The 19,567-nt window shown below is 39.7% G+C and overlaps 1 protein-coding gene across 5 annotated transcripts in view; it reads left to right on the top strand.

Moving 5' to 3' along the window:
• RARB (retinoic acid receptor beta) overlaps positions 1-19,567 on the top strand; it is a 329,297-nt gene that overhangs the window by 118,567 nt on the left and 191,163 nt on the right. For all 5 annotated transcript variants that reach the window (XM_051808388.1, XM_051808389.1, XM_051808387.1 and 2 more), the window contains one exon: positions 16,424-16,919. In XM_051808388.1, coding sequence (XP_051664348.1) covers positions 16,742-16,919 — 178 coding nt within the window. In that variant the 5' untranslated portion in view covers positions 16,424-16,741. The remainder of the gene's footprint in view (positions 1-16,423; positions 16,920-19,567) is intronic.

The following is a 19,567-nucleotide window of genomic DNA, read 5'->3' as shown; positions in this document are numbered from 1 at the left end:
AGGACGGTAATGGCTTGGTGTTTACAGAGTTTAAGTGTTTACTTGCAGATGCAAATACAGGTTTTGGACAGCTTGAGCCCATATTATTCCCCTTCTGCCTTCATTTGGACTCTGACATTGTGTTTGTCTGGGGAGAGAATGGAGTCCTCTTGATAGTGTTTATCTGTCAGCTGCTATTATTAATTGATGTAATTGGTTTTTTACTAATATTTACCTAGGGTTTTAACAAGGAAGTGACTATGCAGATAATTTCAGTGAATTCTTACTAGAAAGTCAATGCCTTAATTAGAGAAACGACTTGTTATTCTTGACTTGTTATTCAAGAATTGATTTTTTTCCTGCCCTAAAAAGTGTTTGTCCTGAAATCCAAGGGGGTTGTTAACTAGAAGTGTATACTAGCAATTAAGATGAACAAGTAAATTTGACAAAGAAACTAATATTTGTCCTAAAGGAAACGTGAAACATTTGGAGTAAGGGAAGGAATTTTGGAGGCATTTCTGCCTTCTCCAAGCTGTTTTCTGAGGAGTCACTGCAGTAAATTATGTTGAGAAAAGCAGAACAGAAGGGACTCTTGAAGAAGGTGAGTAATATCCACTCAACTTTTCTTTTACTGTGCTACACTAGGTCCTATAACTACACAGGGTGATCTAGGCATAATGGGAGAGTTTTTTAAAAGGAGAGCAGAATATTATTTTAAGCAGCTAACTGGTGATTTTGAAACTCAGTGCCTCTCAATTCTGCTAGGAACAACAGTTTTTAGGATTAAAAACATATGGACTATAGATATAGAAGATATTCACAGTGCTCGGAGTATTATTTAGTGTTATTTGTATTATTCAGGCTAGCAAAACCAAACAAAAAGACAAGAAGAAAATCTCCTGTTACAGGGCATAAGCCATCCAGTAGATGATGTGAGTTGGAAAGAAATTTTATGGGAAAATTTTTTCTGTAATTGCTCTCCTGGAAATTTCTTCATCCTTTCCCTGAAGCATCTGATGCTGGCTGCTGTCAAATAAGAGGTTACTGAACTAAATGTACTATTAATCTGACCCAGTATGGCAATTCCTCTGTTTCTATGTTTACGAGCAGTCTTTGTCTGCTGAGGGTTGTCTCTCTGGAATAAACCCTCCATTGGAGGCATGGAAAAGGAAATTGTCCAGGAGCTTTTACACAGTTGCTATGTAATTTTGTATGTTGTTTTGAAAAAGTGTGTCTTGTTTTTTCCTCTCTCCCCTTTTATGTGTATGCATGTTTTAAATTATAAAGTTTAGCTTCCCATCTGATGCATTTGCTATTCAGTAACATTCAAGACCACTGAATAACATAATTGTTTAGAATTATGTGCATTTAAAAATTGAGGGACAAAGTAGTTTTGATTGGCTGGTATATGGTTAAATTGTGGGTTCTGTTCAGAAGGATGCAAACCGGGTGCCTTTATTACCACTTGCCAGACCTGCTACCTTTTCTGTTTCTTCTTTAAAAGTGGAGAATTTCTTAAAGGAGAGTATATTATTATTGTGCTTCTTATCAGTCAGGTTTGGTGATGTTCTAGGGAACCCAACTTACTACCTTCACTCATTTTATTAAAGGTCCTTCTATTTTGCTTGAACTGAAGAGGTTCAGTGAGCAACCAACCTACCTGTGCAGTGAGATACGTGAAGCAGAGTTGTAGTATCAAGGAACTGTATGCCTTGAGTTTTACGTGTAAATCTTAACTTTGATTTTCTTACTTTTCAAAGGCTTAAGAGTGGATGTGACAGTCAAACTATTTAACTCAAATCTTTTTAGCACATCAGATGATACTGCTTCATGTAGATGACTTTCAGTTCTCCTTAGTGTTTTAAAAGGTGCCTTAGAGGCACGAGCTACAAGTGTGCTTTGTTTCACCCAGAAAAATGTGAACTTCATATAGGGAGAATGTGTTTCATTTCCTTAACATGTGTCAACAACTGGATTTTAAACCTGTGTTTATCAGATGCAGAACCGGTTTTGGAGGATTATCACTAAATCAAATGCTAGAGTGGAATTTAACTACTCACTATAGCATTTCTCAAGTTTTCGTATTATTCTACTTCTAGGCATTTGGTCTTTGATGCTCAGATCTAATATGCAAGGGCTACATTTTTACATTCCTCTTTGTACAAGAGAATAGATATTTCTATTTCAAAACCCTTATACCCTCATAATAAAGACAATACAACTGATTCTTTTTTATTATTATTATTAAGGTCCATCATTAATGTTCAAACACATGCAGCAGAAAATTGTCATAGCTCACACATGGTAAAACTGTAGTCTAGGTGTGTTACTGTGGTTATAAAATGCGTTAAAAGGGAGGAGATCCTATGGTTCTCTTTAACACCTGGACTCCCATTATTACTGTAAGAGTATATATCTCCCAATATCTCATGTATATTATTAAAAAAGAAACTCACAGGTTTTTGTCTGGCAAAAACAGGGGCGTAAGAGGTTGCATGAATATGAAACCTAGTCCATGCTGTAAATGCAGCTATTTATACAAAGGAATATTCCAGAGGGTGCTTTTTCTTGGTCATCTTCAATATCTCTTCCATCTTTTGCTGTATTAGAGCTCTGCATTATTGTTCTTGGAATATTCTTTCACGTGTCATTCAGTCAGGTATGTTGCTTGTAGTACGTCCTTGAATATCTAAGTATTCCACACAGTTTAGTCACTTTTCATTTTACATAACTATTTATATAGGCTGGGGTGGGTTTTTTTTCAGACTGTTGTTGCTGTGAATCTCAGATAGCGCACATAAGATTTGCATTCATGAAAGGCGAATCTTCTCATCTGTTATCAAATCAAGCAATAGTGACTGTACACAACATGGTAGTTTTTCTTCCAACTTCTTCCACTTCCCCTCTCCTTCATAAATTTGGATATGCAGTTGTGGAGCAACATGGTTCTCTTCATCTCACAGTCCCTGTAGTGATGGGCTCCACACTGGGAGCTGGAGAGCCATATGGGTGGAATATCTTCAAGAACCGTGGCTTGTATAAAGGAAGTGACAGGCTTTACAGAAGTTACTTATTTTGAGAGATTATTTCCATTAGCTGGCATCTTTATTGCATTCTCTTGCTTATGCGTCGTTTTGAGGACACAAATTATACTTTTCTGCTTACTTTGGATTTGCTTTAGCATATGGTACTCTGTGAGACCCCATTTAATGGACAACTGTCTGAGCCCCAGTTGGCGCAGACAGCATTAGCTGGAAAGAGGATGCAATTGGAATAATACTGAGGGATGTGCTTGAATCAACATGTACTTTTCAACCACTTCTGATTGGACTATTCTGCTTAGTGATTTTTTGGCCTGATTATAATCACAAAAGACATGAGTGGATTTTGAGTGGCTCTCTATTATTAACTAAGATCCTGGTTGTTTTTTTTTCCTTTTTTTTTTTTTTTTTAATCTGGAATGAATTCAATTGCTCACCTAACATGTTCATTTGTTGAAGAAACTTCAGGTGCTATTAGAATAGCTCTCTATGTTGTGACATGTCTGGTTTGACATTCCCAATTCCAAGATATGCTCTACTTGGCTGCTGGTATCTGCATGGTTAAATCAGATTGTCTTATCAGCCTTGGGCACCCAGCTGGGCTTCCAGGCTTCTCACTCCTCTGTGTCCTTTGTAGCATGTTGGGCTGCTGGATCCTAACTTGTAAAGTGCTGCTGTCCTGAAAATTATGCAGGAAGAGCCTTGGTAAGGTCATTCTGCTGCAGTGGGGATGTTTACCAGACATATAACAAGTGGTATGGAATGCATACCTACCCAGCTGTCTAGCTCTGGATATATTATTATTATAGAATGCATACATATAATATTATTATACAAATTCAGAGTACCTGGCAAAGTGGCTCAGACTGCACAGCCTGGTAAGCACAAAGGAAGGATGGGCTACTACAGCAGAGGTGGTGCTGTTGGTACCAGGAGATGGGTCTGTGCAGACTTATACTCAGCAGCATACTGGGCTTGACTGCTGGCACACACAGGGAAGGTGCTGCTGGGAGCTTTGAGAGCCAGTGCTCTCAAAGTTTATATTTATTGATATATGTGTGGGTTGGAGGTTGCAGAAAGGGGCATCTTGTTGCCAAGGCTGAATATCTTTGCTGTTGTTCTGCTTGTGGTGGTTTAGAATTGGTTGGAGTCTTGTTGGAGGAAGTACTGCCTGAACCACACCATCTTTCCACAGGAGTTATCATTTTTGGCACTGTTAGCCAAGTTTAGACACTCCTATGCAATTCCAAATGTTGAGAGCTTTACTCTTAACCCATATCTCATGAGGTAATTATGAAAATGTTCATTGTTACTTCTATGAATGTTTTAAAAATTCATAATTTTAATACATTACTTTGCCAGTCAAGCTGAAAGATTAGCGATCCCACTGTATTCAGAAGCTAAATGCAGCCTTGATAATGGTGGAAGGGTATGGACAGATGCTCACAAACCATTATGGTCAGCAAAATGTCGGCTTTATTAGAAGAAATACAGTTTATATAGTGGTCGTGACGCTTAGTTCTTGTTCATACTACATTGGATACATAAGGAAAACATACTTTGCTGTCCACTGCTAATTGGATCACAACAGGTGGTCACAGGAGATGAGAAAACTTTATTCACCTGCCAAAACTCCTCCTTGGCATCTGGCATGAATCCACCTTTGCTCTAACTTCAGCTCCTGTAGCCATCTTAGTGGCGTAGTATTTTTTACTGTCTGCACCCAACCATGTCAAGGCAAAAATCTCAGAAATGCAATAGAAATTGTTCACACAATTTCTATCCTCCAACACCTTGATAAGTGTTTGGTCTGGGTTATGGCTACTTTGCTTAAATATGACTGTAGGATTGGGCAGGTCTAAGTGCTGCATGGTGGCATATGACCTGCCTCCATCCCTAAGAGTCTGAATTCAACTTCTTTCTGTACAGTGAACATGAAGTAATTTAGGCTGGTTTCTCTGCCCACAGAAGTGGGAAAGTTGTCTTGCATTTACCAGTGGAAAGATACTTTCAGAAAAGAGCTTGTTGGAAATGATTGCTCTGCAGTTAATTCACATGCTTGCTTACACTGCAAAAATACCTTTCTGTTGTATCAGGAGTCCTACCTTGCAGACTGGCGGGCATGACACAGGTCTCCTCAAATTTCGTCGGTGCTTAGACTCCTGTTAGGTTGCTTTTGGAAGTGAAGTGTAAGGTCATTGGTCTTTCTGACAATGTAATCCATCTGTCCAGTGTCTCTAGCAGACAATTCTGGAATATAGATCTTCTGAGTGTTTGAATGTGGAAAAGATGTTCTGGTTTTGTGGCTACCGTGATTGATTATTACACCTCTGTCCTTATGACCTGATTTACAAGGTTTTTGCAACACTTTCAAATGATTCAGAGGATGGCTCTGAAGGTGCTTACATGTGCAGTGTTATCTCAGCTTATTATTAGCATTTTGCAATTGCTTTATTGGCTCCCTGTTAAGCAAAATATTGACAATAAAAATGCTATTTTTGTTCTGCCATCCACTCCATGGCTTTGTCCCCTCCTACTTAATGGCTGTGCTTGTTCCTAATTTTGCTACCCTATTGTTCTTGTGACAGGGAGCTACAGAGAACAGAGGTTTTAAAATAGATGTTCATAATCTTCACCAGCCCTCTGGCATATTCTGCCGACCCTCAGGGAGTCTTACTGGGAATATATTGAAACTTGTGATATGTAATAAGTGAAGGTTCAGAAGCCTGACGTAGACAGCAGAAATGTCGTCTTCTGGGTAAAGTAGGACAGAAGACTCTAATAACTCAGAGGAATTACAGAACCTTTCAGCAGATATACTACTAGACTTGATGTATATAACAAAAGGTGATAGATTATATGTGTTAAGTTATTTTGTGTTAGCACAGCGTCCACACCTCTATGATATTAAGATGATAGATGAACCTATAGTCTAACAGACTAGTCTTCAGAAACAAAGTTCACAACCAGTGCTTGAACCCTCTTTTTCCTCCTGTTCCACTTGGATCACCGTCCTCACTTGATAAATGGGTGCAGCAAGGATGCAAACTCCTCTAGCTCAGAGGAAGTAGAACTTCCAGCCTTGAAATGCAAAAGGTTTGACTGCTAATAGATTGAACCTACCTCCTTGCCTCCCAGCTCTGTCTGGGGGATTGGGAAGCCTACATCATTTCACAGTTCAGGCATATCTCTTACAAAGTCCTTATTCAGGTTTCTCAGACACCCTCCTGAATAAACATTATTCATTTTGTGAGTGAATCCACATGCTCATCCTAACAATGAGTTTAGATTACTCCAGATAGCAGAATTTTTCTTTGCACTTAAGTGGACTATTGCAGGATCCTTCTCTGTGTGACTTTTAAAGTGAAGTGTGCTAAGCTGAGGTGGGGTCTCCCTCTGTGGTGCATGTTTTCCAAGTTAAACCAAATTTTGTTTTCCTCTTTGTTTATCTCGGTGACTGTTGAAGTCCTTTTGTTTCTTTTCACAGTGTGTGAAGATCACATACTGCACTGACCCTTCAGTGCATTTCCAGGTAGCACATCAGTGCTGTAGTGGGGTACTGAAAGATCTGTATTTACTGGTTGTGCAGATATTGAACAAAGTGGAAATTGAAGATGTAGAATATTTTCTTCCTTTATTTGGTGAAGAAAGCAAGTCTAATGCCACCATTTGCAGCTGTGGCTAGACATCCAGGCTGGATGAATTTGACTACGAGGTTTCATCCTTAGTGCCACTAAAGATACCCTGTACGGGTCCATGTAGAGGAAGACTACCCAAATGATCTCAGGCAGGGGGAGGATGTGCTGCTTTTCTTTATTGTGATGGTTCTGCTAAGGCCAAGTCTTCTCAGGAAGTTACCTGTAAGGCTGAACACTCTAGCAATGTCATATTCAAAAGACTGACAGCAAAGGCTGCAGATCTAAGTTGCCCTGTGCCTTCCCATCATAAGCCTGTGCTGACTTTATATCATTTACGTTGATGTACAAATAAAGCTTAGCCATCAAAACTGATGTTTTCAGCATCTGCCACTTGTAGAGCATTTGATGAGCCATTGTCTTTGACTCCTGGCTTCACTGCTTGGGGTTTTGAGACCAACACCCACGTATTTTCATCAATAAAATTGTCACTGGTCTTGCATATCTTCATGCTCTCCTTTAAGGAAATATCTTGTCATCCTGTTTCTGCAGTGCATGTTGTGACCATAGAGTGTTGGCCTCCCAATGAAATGTACTTTTCTGTCAAGAAACAGCCCTCCAAAGCTGCTTTTCTCTTCAGCTTCTGAGCAAATGAAGTACTCCATTCTTGTAAGGACTCCCAGGCCACGATCATTTACTAGGGATCTTCCATCTGTCACCAAAACAATAACATCACTTGACCCCCTCTTACTGATCTTGGAGGCCTCTTAAAAGTTATAAACAGTCAGTATAAGACCTTTTTTGTAGTTGCAGTGATGGTAAGTGCTGTATTTGCCATTGGTCACCATGACATGTTTCTCATCAGCTAGAAGGTTAAGGATGAGCACTCTGAGAGCATGCTGGGGAGGCTTCAGACAGATTCCTTACATCCTTCTAGCTGTAACACTGTCTGGGAAGTGATTGTCACACTTGTAAATGTCCGCATGATCCAAAATATTGGATGACATTTCTGGACATTATATTGGACACAGGCAGCAGGATGTAGTTTTCCTTGATAACTCAGTCTCCCTTCCCCTGGCTTGCCATCTCTTTCCAAGAGCTCTTCTCACAAAAACTTGCTTTGGCTGGGAATCCATGTGATGCTATCTTGGGATGCCTTGTAGCCAGGGTTAAAGACCAATTAATTACCAGTTAAGGGGAAGATCTTCAGTGGAAGATCTTTTTCCTAGACAGGAAGCATATCCCATTCTGAACTTAATCAGAGATGCTACCTTTCCTTTACAGATAGTTGTGTATGCCATCAGTCTAAGGTGCTCCCTGCTGGCCTGTTTAAATCTTCCTAAATCTTAGAAGTGTATTGGAACTGGTTGCTGCTTACCTTTGTTATCTATTGTTCTTTTTCCCTACCTTGATTTGATGATGATGGGGAAACCCAAAGGATAGGTTCCTTAGTCCTGTAAATGATCATTTTTCATCTTTATGGTTGCCATCTTGTATAAAAGCATCTGGAAACAAAGCAATCTGGTTGGATACATAGGACAGTAAAGGATAATTTGGATTGCTAAGTCCAGTCTAGTTTTTCTGAACTGTGGGGGGAAACTGTGCAGGAACACAATACACTTGCTGAAAAAATGTAGTTGGAGAATTAAAGCAATAGACACAGCATCTTGGGTGGGAAAATCTTCATACTGGAGTTTCTGGTTATATGTGACTTGAAGGACCAACCTGCTTTCTAAGAACTGGTTTTTACTAACTACACTGTGCTACTTAAATTGTGGGTCATCTGAATTGTGTTTGAGAGAAGTGATGTGTTTGTCCCTTTGAGTTTTGTGGATGGGCAGGAACAGGGAAACAGTGTTTCAGTCTGCAGAAAACCCCCATAGGTTTGGTCTGGCAAATCTCTGATCTCCTAAACCTCTGTAGCACATGGGATAGTCTCTCATTTAGGATATTCTCAATATGGAGTTACTGTTTTACATCCTTTTAAACACTAATAAGGAACAACAGAGATGACAATGCAATAACAGAGGTGTTGATGCCACTGGGAGAACAATTTTAAGCATTAAGAAATAGCATTTAAATTTCAGGGAGGAAAATCAGTGTAAAAGTTCACTTAAACTCAGGGAGCAAGAAGCTCAGTTACCCTTCCTTTGGTTTCCATAGATGAAAGAGAACTTTTTTCTTGACTGTCCTTTGGGATTTTTTCAAATGTGACAAAGTAAGGAATGCATTTAGTTACAAAGCAGAGTGTCCTATATACTAGCACAAAATGTATTCAAAGTCCTTTGAATTCTCTGCAGAAAACTGCAAAAGAGTCCCTTACAGAGGTGATTGAAAGCCACTGCACAGGAAATCAACTTCTCATCCTGTACATAAACATGAGCCAATTCTACTATATCTGGCTCTCGGGGCAGTACACACAGTAAATTGTTAACCCCATCACCTGACCTAACCATTTATCTTTACTCTCAGTATAGTTTTGGCAACTGCTGAGTAATGAAAGAAACATGGAATGCAGATAGCTGTAGGAAAAAAAAAAAAGCAACAACCAACGTCCCTGCCCCCTTCCACCCTGCACCCCCCACAAAAAAACCCTGAAAACCAAAAAAACCAAAAACCCCAACCACACCACACTTCAGTTACAAACAGGCCTTTTAAACAGCAAACAACAGGAGAAGATGAGAAATTGCCGGATGCAGTGGCAGAATCTTAAACACGGTTATTATAGAACAGAATTAACATATCTGTAGAATAACAGACATGAAGCATGGATTTTCAATCCTTCACACCTCTTGGTTGTGCTAGCACAAATGAATTAATAACTCTTCTGAACCTTTGTGGAACAAATAACCATAGTGCCTTTCAGATTTTGAAATGTTAAGCTCTGTGTGTTTTTAATGTTAGATGTTATACATGAAGGTTGGCTGAAATAGGTTATTCTGCTTATGGAGTATTGTTCCCATATGAGGATTCAGGCTGTGTACTCACAGCTGCTACTCTCCAACATGGACTCTCAGTTCCACTAAAATCAATAGTTGGCACAGCAGGGTACTGTTGTATGGTGTGTAAATAAATGGGTGTCATTGTGTCTCACTTTTTTTTTTTCCTTTCCCCCTTTCAGATTTAGATTTGCTCTTTTTCAGGCATATGCAGTATGTGTTTGCAGTGCGGGCAATTCGAAGCATAGCTGTGCAGGGAAGAAGGGAAAAAGAAGCTTTTTTTCCCCCTCCTTTTTATACTTCCCAATAGTATTTTCAAATAAACAACAATTGTATTAATTATATTCATTATCTCTTAACAATGTCGGGCGAAAAAACCCAAATAAAACAGAAACCCATTTTGCAAGTGTCAGCTTTATGACAAAAAGGAATTCACAGTCCCGCAGCAGACAGCTATCTTGCATACCAAGATGTTGGAAAAGTGTCATAGTAAGAGTGTCTTAATTTTGTTACAACAATTTATCTTCCCTCTTCCCATAAGTCTTGCACCTATAGTTGAAAATATATGACAATTGTGGTTATGGGGTGTAAGAGCTACAGATCTGCTTTTCAATAAACTGACTTTGAAGTTCTGTTTCATGCATTTTCTTTTTTATTCATGCATCTGGTCATATAGAGTGGTTTACTTTTTTTGGCTGCAGACTTGGCAGATACAAAATGCAGATGTTGTTCTTCTGACTTAAGCTGCTATTTTAAGCTTTTTGGCCAGCGGTTGAAAATTTTAGGTTCGGTTGTTTATTTGCTTATCATCAAAGTGGGTTTTGTCATATAATTCATATGCGAGTATTAGCTTTCTGTGTTTACTTTCAGAGTTTGAGATTAAAAGTATGGTCTTTTTTTTCGCCTTTACTTTTTTTAAACCATCATGCTCTTTTGATTAATAATACAGTAGAATATATTATGCTTCAGAGAGCTTTTATTTGCAAAAAAAAAAACCCCGACAGCCCAACTCTCACATTGTGCTGCAGTGCTTTCCCTTTAAGAAAACCATATCTCTCTCCAGATGCCTGCATCTCTTTGATACAGAAGGGTACACTAAGTTCCATCTATAAACAGAATCCACTAATTAAGAGTAATTGCTTCGGAGATTGGTACAGACTATTCAGCATCAGATGCATGTTCCTCTCAGATATCCATTAGCCTCTAATAAGATAATGCAGATGTGCCAGTCTGTTTCCTGTTTCCTTCTATTGTACCTTTATTGCCGTATATGGACCAATGGGATGGGCTGAACAATAAGTGGATGTCCTTTTGCTCCCAGAGCCCTTCTCAAAGGAATGTTTGTTATTAGATTGCTTTTTCTGTTTAGTTTCACATCACTATGCTAATAAAGGAAACATAACACTCTAAAGGATTTTTTTTTTTTTACTCTTGCCACGGTAACTAGTTTATTGTTTAATTAAATCTCATTGGATAGCCAAGAAAACAAAAATGCAACATCTCATAGTCAGTGAGAACTGGTGCAGAACAGAGTACGCCTCTTTATGAAATAAAAGTTTCCATTCATTTTTAAGAGTTTAAAGGCAGTGTGGTTATTGTGTTACTGTATCTGACTGATTTACACTTGAGTCGTGCTAAATCTGCTGAATTATTCAGTACTACTCAGTGCAACACCATCAACCAGCATAATAGAAAGCATATGCATAATCAGGGATTTCAATACAAACTATACATTAAATACAGTAAGGGTTCTCGAAACTTGCCTTGTTTTGAAAACAGCATTAGAATATGTCTTGAAGCCACATAATAAATAAGGACTCCACCAACTCTGTCCCTTGGGAAAAACATGTAATATATTATTGAAAGGTTTTGCATGCAAAATTTCTCTGCAACTGTTTTTGTTGCTCTGAGAGGAGCAACTTGCCTCTCCTGCCTTACTGCCCAGGCTGTCCTTCCCAGTCCAGAGGTTCCTGTTTTAGCTTAAGACTTAAGAGGGGGTGATTTTTTTTGTTGGCAGGAAAATGGGAAATGAACTTAGAAGAGACTTCCTCCATGACCCTGGAAACTTCGGGGACAGCTACACTGCAGACTGCTGGGCTTGGAGAAGCAAATTCCCCAGCACCCAGCTCTGTGCAGAGCATGTCCTCATGTCGGCGTGCCTCTCCTGCATTCCTGGTTTCATCCCCCAATTGTAAAGGAAGAGCAATAGCAGTTTGCTGCTGCAGAAGGGATGGTGGATTAAGCTCAAAAGTTTTCTGGGTGCCAAAGCTGTGGATATCTTAAAATGACTGCTGAATTTCAAACATTGCCATAGGTAGGGCAGAACTCCCCACTGACCTTTTCAGAAGTTAGAGAAGAAAGAAAGGCAAAAATTCTGCTTTACTTGCAATGCTGACAACTTAATTCCCTACTATGGATAGTGAGAGAGGAGGAAGAGGAATGTGGAATTGGGGTGGTTTTGGCAGAAGGGAGGACAGAGCGTAACCTTCCTACGACACAGAACTATTGGCCAAGCCTCCTGCCTTGGCTTCTTGCCTGTCCAGCTGTTGATGTGTGTCAAAGTCACTTGTAACAGCAAAGGGGTTTTAGGAATTCAAATAAATCTTATCCAAGTGAAAAATTCAGAAGGATGAGCTATGTTACAGTAATACCAAATATTGTTACCAAATGTAAGCTAAATAGCAATATAATGAATGAGGCTCAATACATTTTAGTACATTCCAGGAGAACTGACAGATGTCTGAAGAGCAAAGCTGTTTTCTGTAGTAAAGCCTGTGCATAATGCATGGGAAATTGAGACAATAAGAAACATTCGGTCACTGTTTATCCAGTAAAATTTTGAGCTTATATATGAAAATTTTTAGTTTTTAACTTCTGCTCAGTTGCACAAACACTGAGAAGAAATTTGGAAGAGACAGGTACACCTGCTGCATTAATTGCAGTTGATAAATATTCTGCTCTGCACTAGAGCTACTGTAGCCTCCTTCCCTTGTGGCCATCTGCTTTATCACTGAAGTCAAGTCAATAAAAGGCCTGTAAAAACCAAAAAGGAGGAGGCATATGTTCTGTCAAAAAAGAGTCATTGGCCGCTGTTCAATGCAAAGTAGTGCACAGTGTGATCATCTCTTGGTGAACCTTCAAAGGAACTTTTCTGTATGATCCTTTTCCATACTGCTTGTACTAAGGGCCTTGTACTCATGAACAGTCACTAAGTAACAGTCTAATGGAAGAGGATTTGCATCATGCAGAGTAGATCTTCTGAAGTGCCTTGATGACAGCCATTTTCTGAAGATTTTGCCTTCTGCCTAAAGGGCAGAAATCCATGCTGTTGCCTCACGTGAATGGGTGATCATCCACCATCAAGGTCACTATGCAGTCAGTTTGGCTTGTTCCTTCTGAGTTGCTCCTCAGCTGTGGTAGCTGGCTCTTCCTGTCCCATTTAGAGTAAGCTTGTTAGCTCCCTCCTTGAGAAAATCCAGGTGTTGGCCAGAGGAGGATATGATCAAAGTCCACGTGGCATGGAAAGAATGGGACTTGCTTCTGGGCAAGTGTCATGGTCCAGAGAGGACGTGCTCCTTCGGGGGGGGAGGGTATTTACTATAGCAAGTGACAACAAAGAAAAATCTCCTTCTCAAAGCTGATGCCCATACAGTGTTTTGCTCTGTGGTACAGGTTTAGTTAAGCAAAAGGGAGGTTTTCACCTTGGAATTACATACAGCCTAGACATCTGTGGCTGACGTCCAATGCTGGGTCTTCACCAGTGAATTCAGGGACATGAATGTGTCAGTCTGGTAACACATGAGGCAGTGTGCCTTGGGAGTTGTGCCATGGAACTGGTGTGAATGGGAACAACTGATCATTGGGTTTCCTGAGCTGCAACATCTACTTTGTGATGTCCTCTGCTATGCAGCGATGGAGGTGATGGGTCTGTAGTCTCTTCAAGGAAAGTCTCTTGGTAATCACAGAAGACAAGTGGCATTTGCTTCTTTACAAGATACTAGAGTGCTGATACATAGGTGTCTGCCTGCAATTTCCTCCTTGACCATTGTATAGATGTTCAGATGTGTGAATATTTGTAAGAGCCTGATGCTCCCAAGTGACAATACCTAGAGTCAAATAGTACACTATTAGAGTATCACACCTTTTAGAGTGTCTTCCCTCTCTGCCTATATTTGGAGAGAAAAGTTCTGAAGAACTTTGGAGAGGAACAAGTCCTGAAGACTTATCTCCAGCACAGCTATCTGCAGGAAATTTCCAGCCATGAGTCATGAAAGAAGGTCGATTTTTGAGTAAGGCAAGAGAAACTCACTTTCAGGTAGAAATTTCAGTGTATAAATATTGCATGCAGAACTATAGGATTAGAACCTAGTTTTGGTACTGTTAGATATGTGTGTTTGCACACTGAGGAGCTGTAACACTGCTGCATTTTGTCGTCACCAGGTCTATCACAAACCATGATCCTCCACTAATGAAGTGACCAAAGAGTTTCCCCAAGTGCCCTTTTTCCCCTCTGTCCTGAAGGAGTCGCTTCTTTTCTGCATACTTTTCACTTAAATATGCAAATATATCGGATGTGGTTCTGGGAACATTTATAAATTATGATGAACTCTGCATTTTTCTGTCTAATAGAAATATAACTGAAGGTATTATATAGTTTTATAAGATGAATTTTAGTTCCAAAGCCCTATGTCACTTAAAAATAGATTACCATGTTCTGTGTTTAATTTAATGCACACATTTTTAGGGCTGGTATTCATCAGCATCCCTCCCCTCTTAGTTTTTTTGCAAACACTTAGAAGTATAGTATTTTTGCCAGCTCTTGTGGTATTGCTTTAGAAAACATTAGTTTTTTGCGTGTTCCTTTGATACTTGACTTTCCTTGTCTCTTAATCTTCATAAAACCTTAGCTAGGTAAAACAGGCACCAGCCAGAGATGGTTCATCTCATTTCGTGTTTTTAATAAGTCAATATATTTTAGCTGTTGAGGCTCCCTCAGAAGATATTCCTGGTTTCACTGGTCTCCAGGCACATGGTCCTTGAGCTTGGCATGGTCAGCATCTGTGCCTTAGCTTGTTATACCCACCCTTACAACCTCACCTCTGGATACATCTGCCTCCATTAGCATTAAAGGTATTTTGTGCATGATTTACACAGTTATCAAATACTTACAAGCTATATTTCTGTTATCCCCAAGCAGACTGCACTCAGCAGAAACTGCTGTCTGAAAACATGCACAGCTGGTAACCTTTGCTGGTATTCCACACAGAGCAGAAACACTCTGCTGCTCTCTGACAGGCAAACATATGCATCCAGGCTTGTTTTTTTTCTTTTTTCTCCTTGCTCATTTGAATTCTTACCGACAACTAGTACACTGGGTAGCAGTACTGATAGTCAACATTGCATTGTCACGTTTTCCTCCTCTGGCATCAATTTTGCTTTGCGACCTTGACACATCATTTCACCTCTCCCTTTATTTTCCCACCCAAAAATCTTCTTGCATTTTGGTTTCAGGCTATAATTTCAAAGAGATACGGATAAAAGTGCTATATAGCTCTGGATGTGGTTACTGATTGCTGACTGTAGCAGATGCAAGCATGTAGTATGTTGTCTCAGGAAATAAAGTCTTTAGGCAGCTGTGGACTGCCTTGCTTTTGGATGACTGAGTTTGCTTTGTGGCTCCTACTGTCTTCCCTCAACAGCATGTGTTGGAGGAGATGAGTAACTCCTTGTGCAGGGTGATGCTCAGGGAGTTGACTGCAGTACTCCCCAGCTTTTGCCTGGAATACTACATGGGTAACTGCATGAGCAGTGTTTGCAGTATGGAGTGGTTGCAGCCTTCCCAGTAGAGTATCCCTTAAGACAACAGCCCTTACTCGTGTTGCACAAGAAGTTTGATTCAAAGACCACCGACCATTTGCTGTATATAAACAGCTATGACAGGAGCAAATTTCACAGTTGAGAATATCATAAGTGCCCTGTTCTCAGCTTCAGGCTTTTGGTGCAGTGACTGAAAAGAGGAGGACCTCTTGAAAGGCAACAGTCATTTGGGTGAAACACTGAGGAAGGTGTGTATAGCTCTGGATGACTTTGAAGATGGTGGTCATGAGAACAAGCAAGTTCCCTAGCAAAGCACAGGAGCACTGTATTGCCATCATGTCAGTCACTCACCCAGCTTATAAAATAACAGGTACTTGTTTCTTAGGGAGTTCTCCCTTCCTCTCAAAAAAAGAAAAAAAAAAGAAAAAAAAAAGCGAGAACAATCAGTGAGGTGTCTCCTAAGTGATAATAAGATAAACTAACTATTCTTTGTGAAAACAGTCATTGGTAAACCAGTTAGTGCTTTAACAGGCCAATCTAAAATCGCCCTCAGACACGGTACCTCAGTGCTCTGCCTGAGCCATGGTGCTGAAGTGAGTAGAGAGCCTCCTCAGTATCAGTCGTTCTATAGCTTCTAGGGGGAAACTGAAAGCTTTCACGTACAGGAAAATTTTTCAGAAGATGATTTTTTTTTTTCTCCCTCAGTGTCAGTATTTCAGGTAATTATCGATACATTGTTTTTAAGTCTGGCAGTTTTCAAAACCAGGTTGCATCAGGCAGACCAGAAACAGCTTTTGTTGTAGCACATCGGGCAGGGAGATCAAGTTAATGGGTGTTCTGTTAGTTTCAGTAGGGTGAGAGTTTTACCCCTAGGTAACCATCAAGGTGATCTCATGGGATACTTATAAATAAGTTATGACTTAACAAGAGTAACAAAGGGATAAGGCATTTTTCTATGTGTATACATTTAAAATAAGTATACTATAATCAATATATTGTTTTCTTCCCTCAGTGTCAGCATGCATCTGTAGAGAGCAACCGTACTCCCAGAGAAACATTTGCATAAGCAGCTGAATTGCACCCCGATACCAGAGTAAAAAGACTTTTTATCCACAGTCTGCAGAGCAAGAATGTCCTAGAAAAGATAACAGTAGAAAGCAGCAATGAAATATAGGATGGACCTGATCTAGTGAATTACGTCTTCTTCATCACACAATCCAGCTCAAGAAGTACCTTCAGACTTGACAGCGCTGTTCATTCACAATTTGAGGTATATATTTGCTGACCTGGAGTGATGCAACAAAATATTTGTCCACTGTGAGGTGTTATCATGACAACCAGTAGCCGTACATGTCCAGTACCAGCCGTGAATGGACATATGACTCACTATCCAGCAGCACCATATCCATTACTTTTTCCTCCAGTCATTGGAGGACTGTCACTACCTTCTCTCCATGGACTCCAGAGTCACCAACCAACTAGCGGATGCAGCACCCCATCACCTGCAAGTAAGTGTTTGGCATTAATAGCTTTTATTGACTAGTTCTCCTCTAACAAAGGCTGATTGTGTTCATCCTGAAATTATTTTAAGAGTAATTGCAGTTGTTCATCTATGATGTATTTTTCTTGGGCAAAGAGCATGCATTGGTTTTGAAATGCCATTTTCACTTAATCTTGTTTTTATAAAAATAAACACACTGTATGACATAGAGAAGCTGTGGAAACCAAGAGTGACAAAACCTGCTATAGATTTTGGCATATCCTGCATTATTGTATTAGCTCCAGAATCCAGTGTAATTTTTAAAGAAAAACTGGTCTTTCTGTATTCATGAACAGCTATGACTCCTCAGTACAGAATTCTCTTAAGTTGTACAGTAATTAATACTGCTTTAGTTTTCTTCCACAAGTAACTGCTTTCTTCCTGGGCAGCTTGTGAAGAACAACCTAGTGGACAGCTGGTAGCTGTGAGCTGCCAGTGGCTGCAGAATAAGCCCTTGAATCTGTGATGGAGTTTCTGTTGTGGTTTAACTCCAGACAGCAACCAAGTATCACTTGCTCACACTCCCTCACCCCTACAGCAGGATGAGGAAGAGTATCTGAGAAAAAAAAAAAGGTAAAACCCATGGTTTGAGAAAAGAACAAGTAAATAATTGAAATAAAATATAAGAATCATTGTAATGAAAAAGGAGACAACAAAAAGGGAGAGGTAAATAAAATGCAAGGGAGACAAGCAATGCACACTACAGTTGCTCACCATGCACTGACCGATGCCCAACCAGTCTATGAGCAATAGGCAGCTCCCAGCCAATTCTCCCCAGTTTATATACTGGGGATGGTATTCTATGGTATGGAACAACCCTTTGGCCAGTTGGGGTCAGCTATCTTTGTGCACCTCTTCGGTGGCAGACCATGGAAAACTGAAAAGCCCTTGACTTAGGGTAAACATACTTAACACAGTGATGCTTTAGTTGTTGCTATCAATATTATTCTCATACTAAATCTAAAAACACAGCACTCTACCAACTACTAGGAAGAAAATTAACTCTATCGCAGCCCAAACCATGACAGTTCTACATGCAGCACTGCTGAGTGTGTTAGCTGGGCATGGTTTTTCCATTGCCTTACAACAAACACAAGTTTTCTGCTTGGTCTTAAGTTTTATATATGTTTAAGTGGCTCCAAACAAAGCTGTCCCAGGTATAAACTCTCTAAGTAGCATCACATAGACAAGACACATCTCTGGAGGTCTTTGCAGTGGATGACTGATATATTTGTCACCCAGGAAACCCAGATGTATACAGGTTTTCAGATCAGTTTGTTGTTGAAGGTGCTTATCTAAATACACTAGTGTGACTGTTGGATGTGAGGTCTTGACTAAACAGCACATCTGTGGAACAACTGCACTTTCTACTAGAGGAAAAGGAGACTTGTTATAGCAGTGTCCCTAATATATCTTTCAACAGAAATCACACAAAGTTTCAGCTCCAAACTTGAATGGGAAATCACAGTGAAGACAAAACTTCTGAAGAGTAAGTTATAGGACTTGTGCTGCCTGATGCTAGTTCTGGCTTCATGTCTTACATACATATGTTGGAAGACTGAACATTCTTCAAGTAAATTGTTTTGTTCTTGTGTGGACATATTTCATCTAGTCAGACATGGAAAGAAGTATAATTGAGTCAGGCTTTTATTTGCCGTGTTTTATTGCCGGGTGTTAATCTTTATTGGAGGTGAAAAACAAAACACTTTCAGCCAGAAGGTCTACAAGTAACTCCAATTTTCCAATCTTGTCAGAAATTATCCTGGTTGATATAAGATTACCATCCTGAATGTATCCCCCAATACATCAAGAACACTCACCTGTTGAAAAAAATGGTTTTATTAGTTAATGGGAACCTTTTCTGAGGCATACGTTGGTAAATACCAAATGTATATGATCAACAATGCAGAGGTTTTATTTTCCATAAGTTATTGTTGTGGAATTAAGACTGTGTTGCAGATGCATTATTAATGATTAATAAACCAGTCAGTGTTCAGCCTCTAAAAGAAGTAGTGTCAAGTATGAATTTCTGTCAAGATGCAAAATAAGTGGCTATTTGTGAATCTTGGGGTTTGTGTTTTTATGCCACCTGGGTCCCAGCATTTTCAGGGCAGTATTTTTGTTCAGGTGCTTTGCAGCACTGGATCGCTGTGACTGAGCATGAAAGCCTGTCAGTTGTTGTGCACAGCTCAAGGCAATAGTGTTTGAAAATACCAGCTAAAATTAGCAAGATAGGATGGATGATGACTTGGGTGAGAATTTCTTTTCAGACACAGTCCACTGCAGGATGACTCTTCTGGTTTGTACTACTCTGTTTTCATATCTGTAGTGGCAAGACTGTCTTGTTTGGAAACCTGTAGACTTCTCATTCGTGAGCTTGAGGTTTATATTACTGGAGTTATAGAGACAAGTTCCTGGAAGCATACAGGTTGAGCTTTGGGTTATAGTTCAGGGTTCTGTTCTTTATTGTGGATTTTGTTTGTTTGATTGTTTGTTTTTCCCAATGAAGTCACCCAAGGGATGAGGTCAGTATGACTTATGACCTCTATTAAAGTTAGAACTTATACTGAGTGGTGGAAGAATATAGAATTCTCTTGCAAAGTCCTGAAGAAATTA

This window comes from Manacus candei, unplaced genomic scaffold (assembly GCF_025592945.1).
Source record: "Manacus candei isolate 608988 ecotype Guabito, Panama unplaced genomic scaffold, ASM2559294v1 h1tg000072l, whole genome shotgun sequence".
In the NCBI taxonomy this organism is placed as follows: domain Eukaryota; kingdom Metazoa; phylum Chordata; class Aves; order Passeriformes; family Pipridae; genus Manacus; species Manacus candei.
Note: the sequence above shows the minus strand (reverse complement) of the source record. Positions and strands in the feature narration are given on the sequence as shown.